This window comes from Platichthys flesus, chromosome 11 (genome assembly GCF_949316205.1).
Source record: "Platichthys flesus chromosome 11, fPlaFle2.1, whole genome shotgun sequence".
NCBI classification, from domain to species: Eukaryota; Metazoa; Chordata; class Actinopteri; order Pleuronectiformes; family Pleuronectidae; genus Platichthys; species Platichthys flesus.
In genome coordinates this window covers 18,159,693-18,183,053 of record NC_084955.1, presented here as the reverse complement: position 1 = coordinate 18,183,053, position 23,361 = coordinate 18,159,693, and the positions used below count along the sequence as shown (strand labels likewise).

The following is a 23,361-nucleotide window of genomic DNA, read 5'->3' as shown; positions in this document are numbered from 1 at the left end:
ATGAGAGGAGGGGTCAACTTCTCCGTGTTCATAAAAACCCTCAGCTGCTCTCTCACGACCGCTTTTCTCGCCCCTTGTCGAATCGTCACCCGGTGAACCGTCGCTACCCTTTTTAATTCTCCAGTTTTGTTAAAGAAACACACAACAACCTTAAACATGGGCAGGAAGTTCTTCGTCGGTGGAAACTGGAAGCTGAACGGCGACAAGAAGAGCCTGGGGGAGCTCATCGACACCATGAACGCGGCCAAGGTGGACGCCAATGTCGGTACGTGTATCCAGAACAAATCCCATCGTCTGAACACTAAAACCTCCCGATTTATCAATATCACTATAAGCATGTGTTAGCTTCCTTTAGCCTCTTTCATTAGTCTGACATTCAAAAGGCCAACGACACCGTTAGCGTCCACCTCCTCCATTTAACGCCGTTCAAGGCTACATCCATTGTGAAGTGACACTAGACCACAGATGCGCAGGATTTCGTGAATACGGATGATGCGATTTTCGCTAATGTCGACGGTTGAGCTGCGTTCTCGTCTGCACGTAGACCAGCCAGGATGCGTTCAAGTCTCCACTCATCCACCTGCACACTGCTGCTCCACGAAGCTAACGTGGGCCTGACTTCAGTGGTTTTTAATTCATGTTTTCGAGACAGTGTGTCAGGAGACTTCAGATGTTAACACTTAGCATCCACAGAGGTTTGAAACAGGGTTTCATCTGCATTCCTCTCCTCTTCCATTTATCCGACACTCCTTGAATGCAGCAGCCGACATTTACCCTGTTGCTGTCTGCTTCCTGCAGCCTGAACACACACACACACACACACACGCCCACACACACACACATTCACGATCCTGCAGCTGATTTAACACACTTCTGCTTTTTTTCCCATTGCATGATACTGTGCACGCACACACACGCGCAGGGAGACGTTCAATGTGTCTGGGCCCGTTTCCTTTGTGATCAGACCAGTTGTGCTTCTCCTGCAAATTGGTGTTATGCAACTCCAGTGTTGTGCATATGGCCTCAACAGGCCCGAGCTGCACACAAGCAGACTATCTTTCTGCTCGGCCGATCCTTGGACCTTGCTACATGTATCCACGACCCCCCCACACACCACCCAACAGTGTATGACTGAAACCAAATTAGGATTTTCCCCTCTGAGCTTTATGGTCAAAGTTCTCATGGAGGGTATTTAAACTCTGGTACTTGGCCTTCTGGACTCTGGCTCATGACTTTTGCTTGACTTCTGTAGAATGCAGCCATGTCAGTGACCTTTAGAGGTTGAACTAGGACCTTTAATGCAGAGGGGTCCGAGCCTGGCCGAGGGGGGAGATGACCTTTACCAAACCAATAATAACGAGGGGTGTTTAATATAGACTCCCCTAACCCCAAAGATATGGTTACATTGTGAATGTCAGTGTCTTAACTTTGCTTCTCTGTGCTTGACCCCTGCAAACTTGGCTGGTGTTGAGTTTGATAATATCATATTTGCACATGCAGTGTTCCCACTGTATTCACATACAGAGCAACATGAATCTATTTTAAAAGCTACAGCAGGAGTTTCTTAATATTGACGTGGTAGAAGCAGTAGGGAAACATGTTAATTGACACATTTGGTTGCCCGTGGTGGGATTTTAGTGTTGCTGCAACGTTTGCTACTGATGGGAAGAAGCAGTTTGGGATCAATACCAGTTTCCTGTTTCCCTTGTTCATGTTTAGCCCTCAGCATTCGGTTCGATTAACAATTCTCCCTGTAAATATCACTAGAGGAAAGTCTGGACTGAATTAGTTTCTTAAATCTACACGGTGTTGTAGCGCTGTGGGGGAGATGGATATATATGTTACACGTCCAGTTGCTCACTGATCGGTCAGTGTTAAAGCACACACATTTTGGCATCCTGCTGAAGTGTCTTTAAGCAAGGCCTGTAACCCCACCCACCTTTTGATATCATTCAGCTTCTGAACATGTGGTTTCACCTTTATGGAAATTGGATGACCAAAATTAACGTTTTAGGAAAATACAAGAAATATAAGGGATTTAGTGTCATAGTTAGTTTGGTTGCATTTCCCTTGTCTTAAAGTGAATGCTGCCGAGACGTAAAAGATTTGAAATGAAGAATGATTCTGTTCAGCCTTCACACATTGATAATTACTGGCTACTCTGAACTCTTCAGTATGTACAGCTAATATCTTCACATTTATATCATTGATGTGAAGGAAGCCGGTCAAATATGTCTTGTAAAATGTGACCTAAGCTTTTCTCTGTTCCTCTTGGTTAATAGATGTTGTCTGCGGCGCTCCATCCATCTACCTGGACTTCGCCAGGACCAAGCTGGATGCCAAGTTCTTCGTGGCAGCCCAGAACTGCTACAAGGTTGCAAAGGGTGCCTTCACTGGGGAGATCAGGTATGTCACGTCTACGATAGAGGAAAATTAAAGATGGATGAATGAAGCTGAAAATGCTAAAAAGTTGCTCCACAGTCACTTGAAAAATGCACTGGTATATTCAATCATATGAAAATTAAAATCTTGTGTCCAGATGGAGTAGATTAGATTGTTATGGGTTTATTATACGATTGTTATTATTATCTGTTCCAGCCCTGCGATGATCAAGGACTGTGGCGTGAACTGGGTGATCCTGGGACACTCCGAGAGGCGCCACGTGTTCGGAGAGAGTGACGAGGTAACACTGGATAATTTTTATCTAGTACATTCAATTTGAATTATCTTTAGGAGACAGCAGCAGTTCTATATTGTGTGGGTTGAATCCTTACATGAGAAAGTTTGATAAAAAGATTCCTCACTGCATCCTTTGTTCTGCAGCTCATTGGTCAGAAGACGGCCCACGCTCTGGAGAGTGGACTCTGTGTGATCGCCTGCATTGGAGAGAAGCTCGACGAACGCGAGGCCGGCATCACCGAGAAGGTCGTCTTTGCTCAGACCAAGGTCATCGCAGGTACGTGAGTCCTGAAAACCCCACTGTAGAGTTTCATATGCACAGGAGATTCCCCTGAATGTTGCAATGCATATTTCAGGGGACGTTTGTACAAGCTGGAGTGCATTTGAAAACCTAAAACTTACAAATTCAAGTCTTATCACACTTGTCTTCCACAGACAATGTAAAGGACTGGAGCAAGGTCGTGCTTGCTTATGAGCCTGTGTGGGCCATCGGCACCGGCAAGACAGCCTCCCCACAGCAGGTACATATTAGAATCCACTGAATATCTCCTCATTTCAGATTACTGCGGCCTCTTTGTCCTGAACCTGTCATAAAGTGTCTGTTTCCTGTGTTATACCTCAGGCTCAGGAGGTTCATGAAAAACTGAGGGGGTGGCTGAAGACCAATGTTTCTGAGGATGTAGCCAACTCTGTGAGGATCATCTATGGAGGTCAGTCAGAGGGATGAGATGAAAGTAATCATATTAACCTTTTTTGTATTTTCTGTCTTCTCACGAGGCTGTGCTCTTCTTCTCAGGTTCTGTGACCGGTGCTACCTGCAAAGAGCTCGCCTCCCAAAAGGACGTGGACGGTTTCCTCGTCGGCGGAGCCTCCCTCAAGCCCGAGTTCATCGAAATCATCAACGCCAAGGCATAAGAAACCTGGAAACTGCAGTGTGACCATGTCCAGATCAGAGGCCAGCTCCATTCAGATGATCCAGTTCCATCATCCCTCACGCTCAGCACTTAGTCATGTTCCCCTCTTTATTCAAAGTATTCTGTGTAACAGTGTCATTCCCCCCCTTTGTTTTTATCTGGCTTGGGTAAATCTTGTCCTGGAGAAAAGGGACATGTTGACACATACACTGTATTGCACTGAAATTAGTTAAGACCACTGAGAATAGCCTGTGTGCGCTTACTAACTTCCACACCAAGTGCTCAAGCTGTAAAGAGTGACACTTGCACCTTGAGGTGGATGAGCGTTCCACACCTTTACTTGAAAGTTTACCAACTTCTTTTGTGTAAATAGTGTCACAGCTCTTGTCAATCAGATTTATTATTGTCTTAAAAAAATTAGTTGCGTCTCTTTTGTGTAATTATGATGTTCTTCTGTGGCTTTTACCTCCCTGTAGACACGCATGATCCGCTCTCTCATTGGCTGTTTCGCCAAGAGGGAGGTTTCCATTACATGTAGTCATATTGTGTCATGGCCGATGGGTTTGAGGGTGGGATGGTTGTAAGGAAACGTTATAATAAATGGTTTAGAGACTGTTTCAGTGTGTTGTCTCTTGTTTTTCTTCTACTGTATCCTATGACTTTCCCATGAACCCTTGAATTATTCCTTACATTTCACAGAATATATGCTTGCCCTTATAACAGTCAATGTCACAACCTGCCCTTCAGGCTGCTGTGTTTTCGTACAGACGCGATAAGTAATCCCGGTGGTACTCTCAGGAAGACCAAGAGAGTATCTCATTACAAGACAATGCCATGCAGAGAAACATTTCACTGCTATTTTTATCCCGGCGCTGAGCTAAAACGGACACAGTGCCGTCACAAGATTCATGTGTCAGGGGAGAGTTCTGAAGCCTTTTCCAATTATACAGCTGTACAGACAGTCATGTGTATTGGACTGTAAAATAACAGCAAAAGAACACTGGGAATTCTAATCTGTGTGTGTTCTCATTAAAACATGTTCTGGAATTTCTATTAATTAATTAGCAGGGGCACACACCGTAAACTGATATCCTTTTCAGACCTGGTATTAACATCCGTCCTGAGTAATCCAATCACAAAAGGTCAGCGCAGAGTACAGGTCTTAACCAGACTGTATATGGGTCTCATCCCACCACAATGTGTCCACGGATCTGATCATTCAGAACCATGCTTGAAGGCGGTCTGGGATCCATGTATCTGTTCACTGAATTTAATCAAACAGGGGGGGGGACATGCAGCAAACTTCAACAGGCCGAAGCAAAGCAGAGATGTTACCCACCAACCTGGAACACCAGATTTGATTCCTTGATTAGTATGTTCTAAATGGGTAGTAAGAATACTCCCCCTTAAAACGAAAATTCACTTATAACCTATGCACGGTGTCATGGACACTATCTTTTTAGCCTAAATGTCCTCTGTTATCCGCCTCCTGCTTACATTAAAAAACATGGTGCAAATGTACTCGCTTCGAATTTGTCTGTCGGGGCTTAAAGACACTCGGACGACACCACAGGAGCAGTATGGAGGCATTTTATGGTTTTTAATATGTTTGAAGATTTGTTTGCCATTAACTTCAATTTCATTGGATTTGGCTAAAATACCAAAAATGTTTGTGGACCAAAACACCTAATCCACCCCTCCATGCCAATGGTGAGCAGATGACGAGTGAATGTTCATTATTGGGTGAACTATCCCTTTAAACAATAAATTCAATAAATAATTCGACCAATGTCAGCTGGGATTGGATTGGCTCTGGATAGTATGGATATTCTTAAAGGTATGGATTTTGCATGGATATGTAGATATATAGATAGATATTTGGACAGATAGTAGGGTAAAGCATATGGTTTACATGCTACTTTTTTTTCTATTTATTTTGCACATTCTTCTTATACTCTTGGTCTGAGCATTCGCATCTAAAAATAATTTCCGACGACGATCTATAAATGTTCCTAATTCTGATTCTGCCCTTTCCCCCTCCAGTCCAGCAGGGGGCGGTTGTTCCATGTCACCGAACCTCTGACAGTGGCTCAGACTCATGTCCGTGTTTACAAGCGAAGCGTGACGTCCGCGGACCCGCACGATCACGTCCCGACGCGCGGTTCAAAAGCTGTGAATTCCCCACAGAAAATGTCCTTGATGATGTCCCTGAAAGTTTTCCTCAGCGAGAGGCTGGCGGCGGCCGCGGACGAGATATTCGGAGCTGTGGAGAAAACAATATACGAGTACAAAGAGGAGATTTCTCGCTCGAAAGACCTGGAGATCAGTCGACTGAGGATGCAGCTGAAGCTTCTGAAGTCAGGTTGGTCTCCACTGGATTCTAACTCCAGCTCGTGCAGGTTTCCATTCGGGTTCATGTTCGTGATGTGGTTCTGTGTGTTTCTCTCCTCTCAGAGCCTGTGGAGGACAGATGCCTCTCAGCCCAGCTGCAGCAGCACACCCATCACCACCATCCTCCAACCTCCCCCCCTCCTCCTCCTCCTCCTCCTCCTGAGCAGCACCATCAGTCATCCCCTGCAGAGGAGGCCCCTGAGGCCCATGCCTGCGAGGAGGACGGGGGTCGCAGCCCGGAGCAGGAGCACCCAGAGCCCTCGCAGGTGAAGAAGGAGCAGCACAGGGGCCACAGAGATTTCTGGATAGCTCACGACGAGGAGCAGCTGGACGGCCTGGAGTCAGACATCAAAGATTTCATCTCGTCCCCTGCCAGCCTCAAAGCCGGCCTGCAGGACCACGCCTTACCCTTCCACCCCTACCACCACCTGCACCTGCACCACCACCTCCACAACAATGGCAGCGGGGACGAGGGCAAAGACAAACCCTACTGCTGCTCCGTGTGCGAGAAACGCTTCAGCAACTGCTCGCACCTGGCGGCTCACATCCGGACGCACACGGGCGAGAGGCCGTACAGGTGTGAGATCTGCAGGAAGACCTTCATCACGACGAGCGCCCTGAACAGACACCAGACCATCCACACCGAGGGGAAACAGTTTGTGTGTAACTTCTGCGGTAAATCCTTCAAGTGGATGGAGTCTCTGGGCAGACACACGAGGAGCGTTCACAAGAGGGACAATGTGCCTGTATGACCCCGTGCAGCTGGACAATGGAAGCACACTTGTCCAACAGATTAGAGACGATGTCACTGTACATTGCTCATCCACCATTTAAGTGTCACACTCCCAATGGATTCAAAGAAAGAATGAAATGTCAGTTTTCTATGTTGGTTTGTGAATTATGTTGTTAAATGTGCTTGGACCTCATGAAGCCTTGAGATAGTGACTATTAAATTATCCATGAATAAATTGAGTGGACTCCACTATATGATGTTTTTTTTAAATAATGGTCAATTTATAATAAATAATGTATTGCTACCTTAAATATTAGTTAGTGTATTTGTGTTATTGTATTCTGCTCTCTACTGCAGGGGTGTTAGGGAAGTGGTACTTTTCACCAGTAGGTGGCAGTAGCAGAATTTCATTCATAATTTCTCATCAATCAGAATTAGTCCTAGTGTCCAAGGTACTGAGCCGCTGCTTCTTCAGCCTGAAGCCCCGAACAATGGAAATAATACAGAACATGAAAGTGATGTCACCATATGAACACTAATTCCTTCATTTGAATAGTAATAATAATAGATTATTAAATGAAAGACCAGCCTCCAGGATACAACCAAAGATTATTTAAAATTTAATATTTAATTTAGAATTAAATATTAAAATGGCGTGTGGATTTCTTTATTTCTTGTGTGAGAAGAGTTCATTTTCTGTCTTTGTTCCCTTCTTATTTACATGAAATTATACATTTCTCTTAAACCTCTGGTATTTCCAGAAGGGCTGGATATTACTTTATTATGTTAAGCACTTGGTCTTATGTAGTGTTTGTATGAAAGTGTCATAAACTAATTTCCATAACAATTCCGCTTCGCATATTTGGGGCCTTTTGAAACTTTGGGACCACCACTGGAATTTTAAATGAACGCCTGTGGGTATGAATCATTATATTTAGCTGCAAAGTTGAAGTTTGTGATGATCCACTGATGAGTCTGTGGCATTTAAGAGCTTTAACCTCAGAGTGTTTTTTACATAACATTCTCCTCAAAGGGAATTAAAACCACATTTTTATTGTTTATATTTGACCATATTTTTTTCTTTTTCTTTTTTGATTTATTGTGGGAGAAAAACCTTAGGCCCCTAATACTACTGACTATAATAATAATAATAATAATAATACTCTGCTTTGCTAGGACTGGAAGTTCAGGGTTTATGAGTAAGATGGCGACTGACTGGTGGTTGAAGGAGCAAAGAGCCAAAAACACCGGTCCAACAAATCCCTAAGAATTCTTTTTAACTTTGATAATTGGGTTGGTCATAAGCTGTTTGTGCTCTTGACTGAAGTTTACAGACCAAAGTCCAATAGTATGTGGACGGAAGATATTTTGAAATGTGTTCATGGTAAAAGTTCATGAATATAACTTAATTATATTAAACTGGTTTACTGAGCTTAGTGCGACACTTGAAAACAATGGAGCCCTCATTAAAACAAAATATTCAATAACTTATACCAGTGATTTTCCTTTGCTGACAAAGTATCTTCTGTGAAAATGGAATATTACCACAGTGTACAATGATACTTTAGACGGTGTTTGTAAATTTCACGGTCAGTGGAAGCAGATGAATGCCCATGAATTTGGACTGAGACTTCCAAAAAGAACTTGTTGCAGGTGTCCACATACTTTTGGTCACATGGTGCATTCAGCACAGAAGAAACACACACTGCGCCCCCCCCCCCCCCCTATGCGCTGCCATTACGAAGCGTTACTTTATATTCAGGGCTGACACTGGGATCTGTACTTCAGGGGAAGCTGTTGTGAATCACACAGCACAAACCATGTCTTGTGGTCACACTCGTATCGTTTACTTGACTTCCTGATAACGACTGAGCATTAGTGTCTGGACCCTCCACTTGATTCGCTCCTCGTAACTCTGTGAAACATCTTGTTGAGCTGTGTTAGTGTTTCAGGCTGCTCTCACTCACTGGAGAGATTCTCTGAGAGCACTCGTGTACGTGGAGCTGCTCCGTGCGGTAGAACTCTTCGGTCAAATGTGCAGAGCAGACAATTAACTGCATCACACAATATATCTTTGAAATCCAAAGTGTGGATTAAAATAAAGCTGAGTAGTGTGCCGGGGCTTAGCTCCACATCATGTGTGTAAACTGAAGCAGTGGTGCTCTGACCAAACAATGCACTGAACAAAGAAGGTTTGAAGAGACACGATGTGACTTTAGAAATGACACTGCACCGTCTCTGTTGTTTCCAAAGGTTTCCAATTCTCCAAAAAGAGAAATGTGCTTCCCATTAAGTCAGTGGCTCAAGGCCTCTCTCGCTCTTTCTTCTCATCTAATGAATACCCAGTGTTTGGTTTGTCTTGTCACTACATTACTATATCAATACCATAAATCAGCTGATTCAAAACTCTCTGGCGACTCGAAGGTTTATTGGCAGGACCCTCATTGACAGGATCTATTCAAACCACATCACCTCTGGATTGGTTTGTTTTTATTTATTGGGCCTTCTAGTCTTACTGTGCAGCTTCACCCACAAATTGTTGGCACAGATTTCAGGGGCTATTTGGGGTTTAGTTTCTTGACCCGAGGATATTTCCTCATGTTGAATAGAGACTGAGATCAAACCACCGGCCTTCTGGTGAGAGGACGCCTCGATCTACCTCCTGAGCCAAAGCTACAGCCCAGTTTCAACTTTGTTTATCAGGCAATAGAATGGTTTAAACGCGAGACACATACTCACATAACATATAGTTGAGGGTGAAGTCCGGCTACAGACCAGTTTTAACCATAAGCAGCACTGTCCCTGGTCTGTAGCCTGTTGGAAGGTGGAGCTCCTGCTCCGTTCACCCCACACATCGTCCACATCCACTTAAAGATGCTCAGCTACTCTCCTCTGGGATCCTCTTCTCCCGGCTGGAACGGAGAGAGAGAGCCAGAGGTCAGAGGAGATTGATCGTCTGGGTGGGGGCAGGTGAAAAAGGTGAAAACTCAGCTCTCGTCGTGCACATTTGCCACTCTGCAGTTTACCTGTTGCTGCTGCTGAGGGCCTGGATGGGCCGCCTGCAGCTGAGTGACATGCTGAAGCAGAGGAGAGTTTCCCTTCTTGAAGCTCGAATGTGGAAATACTCCAGCTCAGAACGATGGTGATGTAAAAGTGAGCTGTGTCTATAAAGGAAGTTCCAACTCGAGATTGTAAAACCGGAGATGATCTACAGGCCTGATGGGAGTGTGAAGTGGAAACTCCCACCAAGGCCCAACAGTCCTCTTATAAAACCACATTTAAATTCACTACATCCCGATTTTTATTTGGATCTGCACCAAACTACAGGCCCCTCAACAAAGAATCCTTCTCTGAGAAATCAACGAAAATGTGGAGAACACCACATCTCACAATGATAAAGAAAGTGGCAAATTTCCTCGATCCGACCTCTGATCGGGATCAGAAATTGAATTGTTTCTTTTCTGAACCATCCTGCATCACCCACACGTTTCGTAGTAATCCTTTATGTAGTTTTGCATAATCCTGCACACAAACAATTCTAGTTCTTCTTGTCATTGCTGCTGTAAGTAATTAAAAGAAAAGCCACAAAGACCTACATAAAAATTGTGATTTAAATATTACCTGACACTGTTCATGAATCGAATGCACTAAAGCATTCACATCTGATATCAGAAAGTAGGTCAGTGTGAGAGACCGAGACATATTTGCAGAAAACTTTTATTTTCATCAGCTGTGGGGATAATAATACCAGGCCCACACGTTCATAATGAAGTCCTTCATCTCTCATAACGTCCTCGTCCGCCCTGAGAGAGGACTGATGAAGTGCTAAGAATATCACCCAGATGTGATGTCACTGGCGGGGGGAGAATCAGATTTGTCCTGCTGGATGATACTTTACATTATGTTGACATACTTACTCAAGGTGACTTTTAATGACACCCAACCTGCATAGCAACCCACGAGCATGGCCCTGCACAGTCTATATTTCACAGCCCTGTGGCTCGCCTCACATCCAATATCACTATCCTGTCTGCGATGGCTGTTACGGATACGGCCATCCATCAACGTCACATCTGGATGAGGAGTTTTTTATCGCATTAAAAGGAAAGAGATGTAGGCTTTAGATACCGAGGGGCGTCGTGTGAGGAAATATAAAAGAACAGAGGGGATCGTTACAAAAAATAAAGTTTGTTCAACCACATCTACACGTTCCCCCAAAATCGGAGAGGCAGCAGTGAATCTGTCTTTCAACGCGAGGGTCGGATTCACTGATCCGCGTCGGTTTGAAGGAGATTCCTGCAGCTGGACACGGTGAGAACACACAGCACCCTGAGCCTTCAGCAGCGTCCGTAAATCACACTCTCACCGCTCCGGCTTTCTCTCTCTCTCTCTCGCTCTCTCTCTCTCTCCTTTTCATTCTCTCTTTATATAGATTTTTTTTCTCCCCCCCTTCTCATTTTTACAGTGCAGCAAGGAATGCTCGCTCTACAGGGTGGCTGGTGTTCACTGGAGCAACTCATCTCCCATATCTCACACTCATCCCATGTGTCTCCCATTAGCTACACTCGCCAAGAGAGGGAGGGAGAGACCAATGGGGAGAGAGACGGGGAGAGAGAAAGACAGAGGGAGACAGAGGGAGACAGAGGGGGGGGGGGGTGGGGTGGGGGTGAGGAATTTGATATGCTTTGTGCATGAGTGACTTGTATAAAACAAAGACAGGGGAAATAGTCTGGATGTATGGGGCAGAGGTGGTGGTGGGGAACAGCGCACGCATGAATACGCAAGAGACTAGAAAAAAAAAGATTATAATTTATTTCCAGATTTTTTTGCCTTCATTTGCATCTTGTTTCACAAGGTAAATCCAAAATAAAAAATAAAAATAAAAAACTGCCTGCCATACCATGAAAATGTAAAAAAATAATACAAATAATATGTACTGTATATATAATTATATCATTATCAACAAACAGACAACATTAATCATAATAACAATACTATTGAGCATAAACATAACACTAAATTGCTGGTCTCATGCATATAGAACGCCCCTCGGGTACAAAAGAGGGGGTGATTACTAAAAATAGAACCAAAAGTTCCACCAGGTCAGAATAAGCGCTATAGCTACATGCAATGACATAAAAGAGACTCATGTACACATTCCTTCTGGCAAAAGTATTTTACACATACGGTACTTCACTATAGCTGCCCCCATCTAATATACTGTACGGAGCACGATACAAAACAGGACTGGAGTTCAAGAACATAATGAAGGGAAGTAGTGGAGTCTGGATCTTCATCCCGGTGCACGTTTTTACACCCTCCTCCTCCTCCTCCTCCTCCTCCTCCTTCTTTTGTCAATCCTTCAAAGTCTTCTTGATTTCTTGAGTGAATTCCCTGTCCTTCAGTTCAGCTTATCTTTTGAGTCTTTATTCCTTCACTGTGTCCGGTGCTTTGCCTTAGCTTTATGCGTTTAAGTTTGCGAGTGCACGCACACACACACACACACACACACACACTGTCCCTCGGTTTTTCTCCATGCTGCTCTCTGTTGCGTCCCTCCCTCACAGGGTCTTGTCGCTTTCTTTCTTCAGGTGACTAAAAAGGTCAAAGAGGAATCGTGTTAGATTGCAAATTGGAGGTCAGAGCTCAGGCTGGGTTCAGATACGGAATTCAGATGGGGAAGGATATTTTATAAAACCACTATTGGACGAGAATTTACCTCCTAAGGCCACAAAGCTAAGCTCCCAGTTACACCTAAGATGCATCAGAAGATTTTAAGCTTTCTCGCTAGAAAACGGACAAACGTGAGTATAACTACAGTATAACTAACCTACATTCATGCTCCACCACACGTATAATTGAGCGAGAATTGGCACTTGTAAAGATTTAAAATTCTCCTCATCTACAAAAACACAATCACTGAGTGAATTTACTCGTGTTGTGTGTTTAGTCAACCTACAATCAAGGCTTATTTAGAGCTAGTGACGTAACCAAACAATGTCTACCCACGTCATTTATTTTGTAACAGCCATTTTGCTGTTTGTCAAATCAGGTTTGGTTATTTTCCAATTTTATGGAGAAATGTTTTTCTTTTCAATGCAGCCATGCAAGTTAACTGTTCGCGTGCCGTTTTGCAGAGGGCACAGATAGAAATACTGAAGCCCATGATCTGCAGTAACATGATGAGCAGTCAATAAATCAGGAAACATACAGTTGTTACACAGGGAAATATAGCTCTGGGTTTAAGGTCATGTTTGGGTCTCAAATTTGAAAGAACCCCGAACAGTTTAGTCGGATTAGATCTTTAATAATATTAGAGCGGAAATTAGTAATTGATTCATCACGGGGAAAAAAAATTCCCTTTTAAGTGTCCTAAATCTAGTGATTTTCTGCTTTTTCGTGTCCTACATGATGTTTATTCAAATCCACAAAGCCTCCTCACCTGTAGTACTCGTCCTGGGTGAGGGAGTGGTGGTGGTGGTGATGGATCCACTGTTGTTCCAGGGCCAGTCTCTGGATTTGCAGCTCGGCACTCTGGGCCTGCTGCATGGCCTGGAGCTGGTGGGCTGCTGACATGGGTCCAGTGAGGGAGGACGGCTGGGGCAAGTCACGGAAAGGAGCACCTGTGCCGATGGGAAGGTGGATAGGAGGAGGAGGAGGGGGATGTGGGAACACAACAGGGAAAAAGGAGAAAGAAAGAGCACCAGGGTCAATCATCATTGTCGTTTTCGTAAACTTTGTGCACTGTGGAGTTTTTAGAGAAAGAAATTGAACGAGTACATGGACGAGGAGCCTTCTCCTCACCGAACAGCTGTTGGCGGAGCACCTCGCTGTCAGTGAGGGGGTGAGCCAGGATGGGAGTGCCTAGCGTGGCTCCTGGATATGGGAGGCGTGCCAAAGGAGACCCCGACGCCAACGGGTCCATCAGGGGGTGAACCCCGCCCGCCGCTGGATGCCAATGATGTAATAAGAAATACAGGAGATATTTAATATGAGTCAAAGCGTCCAAAAAATGTATTTAAAAAGACGACAGACATGTTAGAGAATCGTTACATTCCAGTAACTAAAGGTTGTTGGGATATATTTTGTTAATATGAACATAACAGCTTTTTCAAGAGTGGTCAATCAATACAATGTGTAAGCAGTAAAATATTTCCTGTTTATTTATGTATTGGAAAATATAAATCCTCTATGCATTTTGGCTGAAAAATGTTTGAAACTGATATGATGACTTAAATAAATCTATGACCCATTAACACCTGAAATCACAGAGTATTGGCTGCTGCTATTCAACATTTTAATGTCACCAGACTTGTAGTTCACAAATCTGGAATGTGTAAAAAGTTAATTGATATCTATGAAAGTCCTACAGTAACACATCAGTATAATCTCAAGGCAGTTCATAGTGAAAATGACAGCATTATTTGTAGCAGTGGGTACCTGTGTCTTGCTGGTGTAGGTGAAGATGTGAGTGGATGTGTGAATGCTGGTGATGATGAGGCGTCACGTTTAGCATCTGAAGACGTCCCGGATTCTCTCCCCCACCTCCTCCACCTGTTCCTCCTCCTCCACTTCCCCCTCCTGCTCCACCTCCTCCACCACTTCCTCCTCTTTCTCTCTCCCTCTCTCTTTCTCGCTCTCTGTCCCCAAATGGCGGCAAAGCTGCTCTGTCTCGCTCCCTGTCCCGCTCTCTCTCCTCACTCCTGTCTCGCTCATAAGAGGCGGGTGAGCGAGTGGGAGTGGGGTAGGCCTCGGGGGGAGCGGCTGGAGCAGGGGCTGGTGCCAGATGAGAGGACAGAGCGCTGGGAAAAGAAGAATGAGGGACTGGGTGATGAAGTGAGGCGGCATTGGAGGTCGGTGGAGCAGGTGGAGGAGGAGCTGGCGGAGGAGCAGCAGGGGTGGCCGGGGCTGTGGGGGCAGTGGGTGCCGCGGATGAAGGGTGAGAGGGGAGTGAGGGTGGGAGGAGAGATGGGGGAGGTGGATTGGAGAGAGACTGAGGGGCTGGAGGGTTGGGAGGTCGAGTTACTGGGGCCAGGCTTGGGTTCTGGAGGTGTGGAGGGCCAGGGGGAGCTGGGGGAGGAGGAGTGCCATAGACTGACACCTCATTAGATCCCGCAGGACCTCCTCCAAGGAGCAGGGAATGCGCATGCGCATGCACATGGGCGTTGGCATGGGCATGTGAATGTGAGTGGGCAAGTGCGAGAGCTGCATGATCGGGTATGGACCCTGGATGGTAAACCCGCTCATCGCTCTTAAATTCAAACCCTTGCTTCATTCGATCTCGATGTGCAGCCATCGCATGAGGAAAGCCAACTCCTCCGAATCCTGCTCCCCCAAACCCTCCAGGTATCTGGCCTCCAGCCATTCCTGGGTGGCCACCCACAACTGGACCACCTTCAATGCTGCCCCCATACAAAAAACCCAAGATGGCTGCTGCTGTAGCTGCATCAGCAGGCATATGATGGGGGTGGGCTAAAGCATGATTTTGGAACTGAGGAAGGAAAAATGAAGGGTGGACATGGGGATGACCATGGTGCATTTGTTGGTGGTGAGCCTGGGCACGGCTTGCTGCTCCGAGAGGAGACATAGCATGAGGGCGAGCGTACTCGCTCAGGGTTCTCAGTGCTGGGGTGTCTGGGCCCAGGTACGGACCTCCTAAACCCATTCCTAGGGCTCCCTGTTGGCCTCCAACCATGGCTGATGCCCCACCCATGGATGGCATGAGGAGGGAGTGGGGGATAGAGTGAGAGAGGGAAGGATGAAGATGATGTGCTTGAGAAAGGTGAACATGTGGATGTTGATGATGCTGGGGGTGAGGGGGCTGATGGGAAACAGGGTTGCCTGAGGAGGAAGATGAAGGATCAAGGATGATAGAGGACGAGGAGGGAAAGAAGAGTGAGGAGCCCTGGCGACACACTCCAGCGGCGTTGACATCCTTCTGCTGCTGCAGAGAAAACAGGAGGAGACGGTCAATTTCATCTGCTTTACTCCCCTCCCATTCAAGTGATCAATTTAATATACATCAAATCCATTAAATATGACACACTACATAATTATCAAGCTCCAATGTGCACACCTGTAGATGTCGATCCAGTTCCCTCTCACGCTCCCGCTCCCGCTCTCTTTCCCTCTCTTTTTCTCTCAGGTCTCTGGCCCGCTGTTCGACCTCCCTCCGGGCCCTTTCAATCATCTCATTTCTCTTCTTCCACAGTTTGGAGCCATCCAACGGGACAAAGAGGACATCGCTGCGGGCACAGGAGTTCCCGTTGCCACGGTCAAGAACCTTGTGAAACCTAGAAACAGGAGACACAGCAATGTAACACAGGTATTACAACCATCATTATTACAACCATCATAACATTTGAATTACTGTTGTTCAAATAAAGAGGGTCTGAACAAGGGGATATATTGGTAACCTCAGTTAAGATAATATGGTCTTTTTGACTTTACCGTGCTGATTGACTGGCGTGGATAGGGATGTCTACAGGTTTGGGTTCAGGAGAAGGGCTTCTCAACACCAAAGGTGGGCTTTCATTCTCTTCCCTGTCTTCTATTGGTTCTTCCTTGATGATGACAGGTGGGGGAGGCGGGCCCGAATCGGAATGTCCGTCTCCACTCGGAAGTGAAGAACTGGAGGCGGGAGCCGAGACGCTGTTGTTGTTGGCAGAGTTACTAAGAGGCGGGGGTCCTTTGGACATATTTTGAGGCGAGAGAGACTGTGAGTTGGTATTGCTGCTATTGGGTGCGCTATTGTTGCTATTGCTATTGGCCATGTTACTGCCACTGTTCCCATTGGAGTGGTACGTTCCACTGAATGGAGGATGGTTGTTCAAAGTGCCATGGAAAGGGGAGGGGCGACATCCAGGTGAACAGCTGGATGGCACACCTGGTCCAGCAAGTGGCATGTTGGGTGCAGAGGAGGAGCCAGGTGGAAAAGATGAGAAGCCTCCCATCTGATTGGTGGATGGGCTGGGTAAGGGAGAAAGAGGGGTTGGAGGAGTCTGGGACGAGGACTGGTAGTGCTGGGAGCGTACATTGGGTGTCATACCCGAAGGGGGTGGCTGGGCATGGGAGGTTTGAGGTGGGGCTAGAGGGGGCTGAGGTGGCGGTGGGTAAGGAGGATTTGGAGGGTGGACGTGATGGGTGGACGAGGAGGAAGGAGAGAGTGCAGGAGGTTGACTTGGGCCTCCACGGTTTTGGTACAATGCTGGCTCTCGCAGGTTTGAGTCCCTTTCTCTGTCTCTGGGAGCAGACTGGTAGTGGGGGTGAGGTGGGTGGGGATGTTGGGTTCCTCCAGGCCCTGCATACTCTCGTCCAAGGTTTGGAGTCACCCCAGGGGAGCTGAGGTACTCTCTATTTGTGCCAGTAGAAGGAGGCGCCCCGGCAGGAAAGTCTTTTCCTCCAGGGGGAGTGTACTCTCTGTGAAAGTGGTCGGCTCCCGAGGAGGGAGTTTGTGCCTGGTCCATTGAAGGAGGAAAGTCTCGGTTTGATGAGTTTGGGGGATGGGGGTGGGGGTGTGGTGGCAGGGAGGAATGAGAGGGGTGGTTAGGATTGTTTTGGGGTGATGCAGGTGGGTCTCGGTTCAGCATTGGGGTCACAGGTAAACCGCTGGTGGAACTTGGAGGGTTACCCTGGGGGATAGAGCTGTTGTTTGGGTTACTGTTTCCAACAACCTCTCTTGTCTGACCCCCAAACTCACCCCATCTGCCTCCATCTTTGTCTCTGGGATGCCCCCCTCCAGCTCCATTGGGACCAAAGTCTCTACTCTGATTTTGGTTTGGCAAAGGAAACTCCCTTCCTCCCTCACGTTCCCGTTCCCTTTCTCGCTCCCTGTCTCTAAAAGCGGGACCGAAGTCTCTTCTTTCAGGAGCTAAGTTAGGTCCATCTCTCCCAGAACTTTGGAACTCCCGGTTCTGACCCGCTGACTGACCCCCAAACTCCCTGCCTTGGATGCTGTTGGGTCCACCTATTCCACCACAAGCACTATTACTATTACCCCCACTACTATTGTTGCTGCTGTTGCCAATGGGAGCAGAGAACTCCCTGTTCAGCTCTCTCCCCCCACACTCCCCCCTCACTCCCCTCTCCCTCTCTCCTGCAGCCCCCCTCTCTCTTTCCCCTCCCCCTCCGGCGTACCTGGGAAGGTACTCCCTGTGGGGGTGAGGATGAGGATGGGGGAGGTAAGAGGGGTGGGAGGAGGAGTGGCGAGAGGACGGAGGGTTGTAAACAGAGGGAAGTTGCTGCTGCTGCACCGGGGGCTGGTGCTGTGGTTGGTGTGGGTGGTGGTTGCTAGGGTAACGGGTGTAGCCCCAGCTCCCCTGGCAACCAGTTGCCGTGCCACCCTGCCAGCTGGAGGAGCTGTAGTGATGAGGGTGGGTGGAGGTCTGGGTCTGAGGCTGGGACTGTGGCTGGGGGCCGGTCTGTGGCAGCAGCGAGGGAGGAGTAGACTGAGCCTTGTCCAGGAGTTTGTCTGCTTTTTCTATTTTGTCTCTTTCTGTTTTAACCTCAGCAGGCAGGTTTTGTCCCCCGAGCTCCAAGGGCTTCAAGGCAGGTGGAGGTGGGAGAGGAGGGGGTAAGGAGTGTGGAATGTTGGGGCTGTTGTGGGAAAAGTCTCCCGAGATAGTTGTCTTGGTCACGCACTGTGTGCTGGCTTTGGAATTCATTCGGTTGCCACTAAGTGCACCATCGCCACCCACTGGTCCACCATACTCAACTTTACACATTAATTTGGAGTCCAGGGAGAAGTAGGACTTCCTCCCGCTATTGCTGTCATTCGTTGAGTCCCCTGCTCCCCGGAGGGAGGGCGTCAGACCAGAGGAAGAGCACGGAGTGGAGGGGGGCTTAAGAGAAGGACAGTCTTCAATTCTTGCATCCACATCTCGCTTTTCTCCATCTCCACAGGAGTCCTCTCCTCTCCCCTCTCGTAGCGCTCTCCTCTCCTCGCCTGACACCCTCCCCGCCCCCCCTTCCTTGCTTTTCTCTCGTTCCCTCTCTCCTTGCTTTGGTGAGTCTGGGCCGTCAGAATCAGAGTCAAGGCTACCCAGAGGGGAGGCAGAGAGACTCGGAGATGAGGAACGATTGTCCTGGTCTATATCCCGCCCGCTGCTCAGACTGCTGCTGCTATTGGCCAAGCTCCCAACAACCGAACTCCTGCTGCCCTGAGATTGGCCATCTTCGTTGTCACTCTCACGAGATTGGCTGGCAACCGAGGTTGGAGGTGGGACAGTGGAAGGAGCCGAGCTGTCAGTCGAGTGTGTTGATGTTGGAGGGTTTGGCGTAGAGACTGAATCCTGACAAAAAAAGATAATTTGTGGATGAAGTAGAATCCTACATTTTAAGAATGTAGAAATACTGTTTTATAGATATATAAATATGTATATATATGCAGAAGGAAAACTCTTACTGGCTTAGATGTTGCCTTTTAAATGATTTAGCTGAATCAAAGCTTTATACTTGGTCTTTACATAACAGGGGAATGAAATGTAACACAAACCTGAACTTTCTGCCTCTTTGGAGGAGACACAAGTTCCTCCCCCTCACTCTCTGATGAATCATGCCCTTGTGATCTGCGACTGAAGCGATTTCCAGCCAATTCCTCAACAGCACCTCTTTGCTAAAACAACACAAGACTTTAAATTCCATAGTGATGCTTTTGAATCCCTAATAGGCCTGTGTCTGTTTTTAGAACAAAGTCACACTCGGACGCAAGCCCGCACACATGCACACAGACATAAAACATCAATGTCAAACATGAAACATCAAAGATTTAAGAGTAATAGTACAATATCAAACAATAGTGACACGGCAAAGGTCTCTGGCAATCATACTGATGACTCATACAGTGACAGCACACACACCCACACACACACACACACACACACACACACACACACACAAACACACACAAACACACACAATTCAATTCAAGGAGACAGGTCTTTATTGATATTAACATTGCTGCTCGCATGCACACACAGAAACGTATAGTGGAAACGACAGGATAAAAAGGGAGACAAAAGAGGTAGAGCTCTAACCGTCTGTCTATCGTTGCGTTCAGGGCGAGTGGGGCTGGAGTGCGGGCGTCTGCCCCTTCTCTCCTCACTCGCCCCCCGCCGCCGCCCACTGCGCATGGGCATCTGCACAGCCCAAAGTCCAAGGAAAGAGGGGAAATGTGGAAGGCAGAGGAAAGCATGAATGGTTAAAACAAGGTTAGAGATGTACGGAGAGAAATACAGAGATGTGTCGGTTGAGGATAATATAGAGTCAACACAAGTTTGTGCCATTCAAGGGCAGCAAATTGAGAATTAAGAGAAGAGGGAGGTGAAAAGAAGAACAGGGCATAGCAAAGTCAAGGGAGGACACAGAGAGGAGGGAGAGGCTGACGACAGAATAAAGTATAAACAAGTAATCTGCTTTTTTTAGACCACATTACCCCATCTCACTACCAAATCAATTATTTACATGTTAGTCAGGCCGTCTGTTTGAGATATTATCACACACTGAACTCATTATAGTTTCACTTTCGAATGTGCCACACACAAGAATCAGGCAGGTACACAATCCCTGAAGTCACTGTGAAAAAAATATATAACAGAAATATGTAGGCCTCGTGCATACCGATTCTTTGTGTGTCCTTGTTTTCATTGTTTCTTCTTTATAACGTCCATTTTGCAACACATGCCATTGCCGGGACTGAATTGGTTCCTGTTGCTTACTGACTGGGATGAGTGTTACACCATGAGAGCTACCAAAACCTGCAAAGAAGCATAAACAAAGAAGGTATTATTCAGTATTTATCTCCATGGAAAATCCTACCGTGGTTTGCCAAAAAACTATTGCTTCACGTCAGGACGCAGTACTGAGCGATGTCGTTTGCATGGAGTGTGGAGTTAAGGAATTTGTGACATCATGAAAACATCGGAGTTTACAAAAACAAGAAGCCCAAATGCAACATTTAGGTTCCCAGCATGCTTCACACCGTATCGGCACAACCGCTTTTGCACGGCACTCAAAACAGTCTCCCCTCTCTCTTCTGTTTTCACCACAGTAGCCAGGAAGCATTTAAGCACAGCAGTTAAACCGTGCAGGATGCTTTGTTTTGGGTGCAGCAGAACTGGGAGCCTTCACAGATAATAGATGCAGAACAGAGAAGGTGTGGATTGGTAGCCTGCATTTTGGATGGCAGTCTGCAGAACACAGTGAACTCCAATGAACGCCTGGCGAACATTAGGGCCACACCCCCCTTCTTCCACCTTCACCCCACAACAGCCCAAGCCCACAGCCACTTGTGGTTAACCCACATGCCCTGGTTATGCCCAGCAGAATAAAATGTCTATCTCTCCAGCCGGCCATTAAGGGAATGTACAATGTCAAGCAAGATCCTCCATCCATTTGGGTGTGGACTGACAACATAGGTGCACTACTGTGCCAGGGCTTGTCTGATACATTCATTCATGTACCCTGATGACGAAAAATCTCATGCATATTGAATGAGGATATAAATAGTGCACGCCGCTGTATGACAAAAAATAAGCTATTTGGCTACACACTTAGCACAGCTGATCAAGGCTACACGCACACTCCAGTGTATACGTGTATGTGTGTGCGTTGATGAGGCAGGTCGGCTCCTGTAAATACTGTAGCTGCTCCACTACACATGGCTATGCATTAATTACAAGAGCATGCTGCAGTAACTGATCCAGACCTAGGAGCAATATTTTGGTACCATCCCTGCACAATGGAGGAAGGTGGCACCTCAAGGCCTGTCTGACAATGCAGTGCACGCACAATGACCCCAATTAACATAGGACCGACTCCAAGTTCAGACAATCAGTGACCAGTAGCTGTGTGTGTGTGTACATAATACGTCTCGGTTACAGGTGGCAGCCACCGGCCTCTCCGTGCTCCACTGACCACGGTCCTACAAACACAGCACCAATGTGCACCAGCGTTGACACCACTGCATGCTGTCCCACACGCATTTGCACGAGCACACGCGCATGCATTATCAACAAATTGCACTGCATGTGATGCAAAACAGCAGCATGCAGCTTGCTTACATCACCAGCGAGCAGGGGCACTGCAACGAATCTTTTCTTCTCTCTCTCTCTCTCCCCCTCTCTAAGATATCGTGGAGGAGACCGGCCGAGGCTGCTGCTGCACAGCCCTGCACGGTCCAGCCCTCACCGCCCGGTCCGGCTATACGACGACTGGGGTGGAGGGGGAAGAGAGTCGTGTGTTTTCAGCAGCACACACACACACACACACACACACACACACACACACTCAGGTTCACAATCAGAATGGATGCCTGTGCAGTGCTGCTTCTAGACGCCGCTGCACATCTCAAAAAGAAAGATGATAGGCTCGGGAATGGCGAATCGTGGCTCTACGCACCGGCTCTTCCCTTCCTTCCCTCTCTCCTCGCTGGAATGTGGCTGCGCGTCGTGCACACTCTCCACATCCACGCACCGGGACACAATTTTAGCCACAAACGCAGGAGCATAGGTGATGATGGTAATTAGCGCACAAAGGAGAGGAACGGGAAAAAAGGGAGGGAGGGCACCGACGTGGCCAGCGATGGAAGGAGGTCTCCAAATGCACAAAAATATAAGCATCCATGTTTTTTCTCCTTCTTCTTACCTATGATATCCAGCGATGCGTGCTCCAACTCTCACTCTCCCTTTTCCTTTCTCTCCCTCTGTTTGGTCGGGGGGCTTTTTATGGTGCACGCTGACACGCACGCCTCACAGCCCAGGCGTCTGTCAACACGGGCTCGTGCTGGCTCATGTTGCATCGGGCTCCGATCATAACAATAAATGCACAAGAGGAAAATCTCCTTCTATTCGTTGCAGGGGGAGGAAAAAAAAACAGGGGTGCCAACTGGAGACTGTACAAATTGATGCGTCCCCTCCTCGCCTCTTCCCCACCCCCTTTCTCCCCCTTTTTTTTTCTTATACCCCGTCCACCTCGCTCCCACCCTTCCTACTCCCCCTCTTCCTCTAAGACGACTTGCACTTTTTTTTCCCTTCTTTCTTTCCCCAAATACCCCTTCTCCTCCTCCTCCTCTTCGGTTCTTACAGTCACAATTTTTTTTTAAAGCAAGAGGGGAGAGAGGGATGGGATGCACGTCGGGAGAAAGGGAGAGAGAGAGGGCGTGATTTGCATAAGGAGAGAGAGAGGAGAGGAGGAGGAGGAGGAGGAGAGGGCCAAACTCTGAAGAGGGAGGGAGGGGATCAAGAGGGAGGGTCTCTCTCTCTCTTGTGTTGCCGAGTCCCTCCACAGTCACCTTTACTGTATGTGAGCAGCCTCAACCACCACATGTTTGTCTTCATCTCGCGATGAAGAGGCAGAGGCGAGGCCTTTGTTCTCAGAGGTGAGAGAATGTGGAGAGAAGAGGAGACGGACGGACACACACACACACACACGCACACAGGTTTTATTATAGGAGTGTTTCAATGACAGTGTGTTATCAAAGAAAACACAACTGGTTTGGCATAATCCAACAATTTATAAATGGACAATTAAAGCATGTACTGTGTGTGTGTGTGTGTGTCTGTTTGTGTGTGTGTGTGTGTGTGTGTGTGTGTGTGCTTGCAGCGGTGTGTCCAGTCAAGCGGCTCTGCAGACCTCCTCCTCCTCCTC

General features: G+C 47.1%; 3 protein-coding genes across 4 annotated transcripts; 2 read left to right on the top strand and 1 right to left on the bottom strand.

The window, feature by feature from the left end:
• The first annotated feature begins 43 nt into the window (after window positions 1-43).
• Window positions 44-3,739, top strand: tpi1b (triosephosphate isomerase 1b). Its single transcript, XM_062400047.1, has 7 exons — window positions 44-265; window positions 2,283-2,406; window positions 2,599-2,683; window positions 2,824-2,956; window positions 3,115-3,200; window positions 3,302-3,389; window positions 3,476-3,739. The coding sequence occupies exons 1-7, from the start codon at window positions 157-159 to the stop codon at window positions 3,592-3,594; spliced, it is 744 nt and encodes a 247-aa protein (XP_062256031.1). The 5' UTR covers window positions 44-156; the 3' UTR covers window positions 3,595-3,739.
• A 1,914-nt stretch (window positions 3,740-5,653) lies between these two features.
• On the top strand, window positions 5,654-7,326 carry LOC133965462 (zinc finger protein 16-like). Its single transcript, XM_062400035.1, has 2 exons — window positions 5,654-5,955; window positions 6,048-7,326. Exons 1-2 carry the CDS (start codon window positions 5,784-5,786, stop codon window positions 6,734-6,736), a joined length of 861 nt encoding a protein of 286 aa, XP_062256019.1. The 5' UTR covers window positions 5,654-5,783; the 3' UTR covers window positions 6,737-7,326.
• A 4,180-nt stretch (window positions 7,327-11,506) lies between these two features.
• Window positions 11,507-22,581, bottom strand: atn1 (atrophin 1). 2 transcript variants are annotated; one of them, XM_062399880.1, is made up of 10 exons: window positions 22,360-22,581; window positions 20,335-20,471; window positions 19,752-19,853; window positions 19,211-19,330; window positions 16,168-19,007; window positions 15,794-16,010; window positions 14,158-15,661; window positions 13,522-13,665; window positions 13,160-13,340; window positions 11,507-12,312 (listed from the first exon to the last, which is right to left on the bottom strand). In XM_062399880.1, exons 2-10 carry the CDS (start codon window positions 20,359-20,361, stop codon window positions 12,279-12,281), a joined length of 5,169 nt encoding a protein of 1,722 aa, XP_062255864.1. In that variant the 5' UTR covers window positions 20,362-20,471; window positions 22,360-22,581; the 3' UTR covers window positions 11,507-12,278. The 2 variants fall into 2 exon arrangements, with proteins under 2 accessions (XP_062255864.1, XP_062255863.1); XM_062399879.1 differs by having other exon boundaries at window positions 13,498-13,665; window positions 22,360-22,580.
• Window positions 22,582-23,361: the final 780 nt, after the last annotated feature.

Coding starts and splice junctions, on each gene's coding strand:
- LOC133965462 (XM_062400035.1), top strand. CDS start 5,784: ATGTCCTTGATGATGTCCCTGAAAGTTTTCCTCAGCGAGAGGCTGGCG. Junction 5,956..6,047: donor GCTGAAGCTTCTGAAGTCAG/GTTGGTCTCCAC, acceptor CTCTCCTCTCAG/AGCCTGTGGAGGACAGATGC.
- tpi1b (XM_062400047.1), top strand. CDS start 157: ATGGGCAGGAAGTTCTTCGTCGGTGGAAACTGGAAGCTGAACGGCGAC. Junction 2,407..2,598: donor GCCTTCACTGGGGAGATCAG/GTATGTCACGTC, acceptor TATCTGTTCCAG/CCCTGCGATGATCAAGGACT. Junction 3,201..3,301: donor AGACAGCCTCCCCACAGCAG/GTACATATTAGA, acceptor GTTATACCTCAG/GCTCAGGAGGTTCATGAAAA.
- atn1 (XM_062399879.1), bottom strand. CDS start 20,361: ATGAAAACAAGGACACACAAAGAATCG. Junction 13,341..13,497: donor GGAGAAGGCTCCTCGTCCAT/GTACTCGTTCAA, acceptor CCATCGGCACAG/GTGCTCCTTTCCGTGACTTG. Junction 12,313..13,159: donor ACCCAGGACGAGTACTACAG/GTGAGGAGGCTT, acceptor TGACCTTTTTAG/TCACCTGAAGAAAGAAAGCG.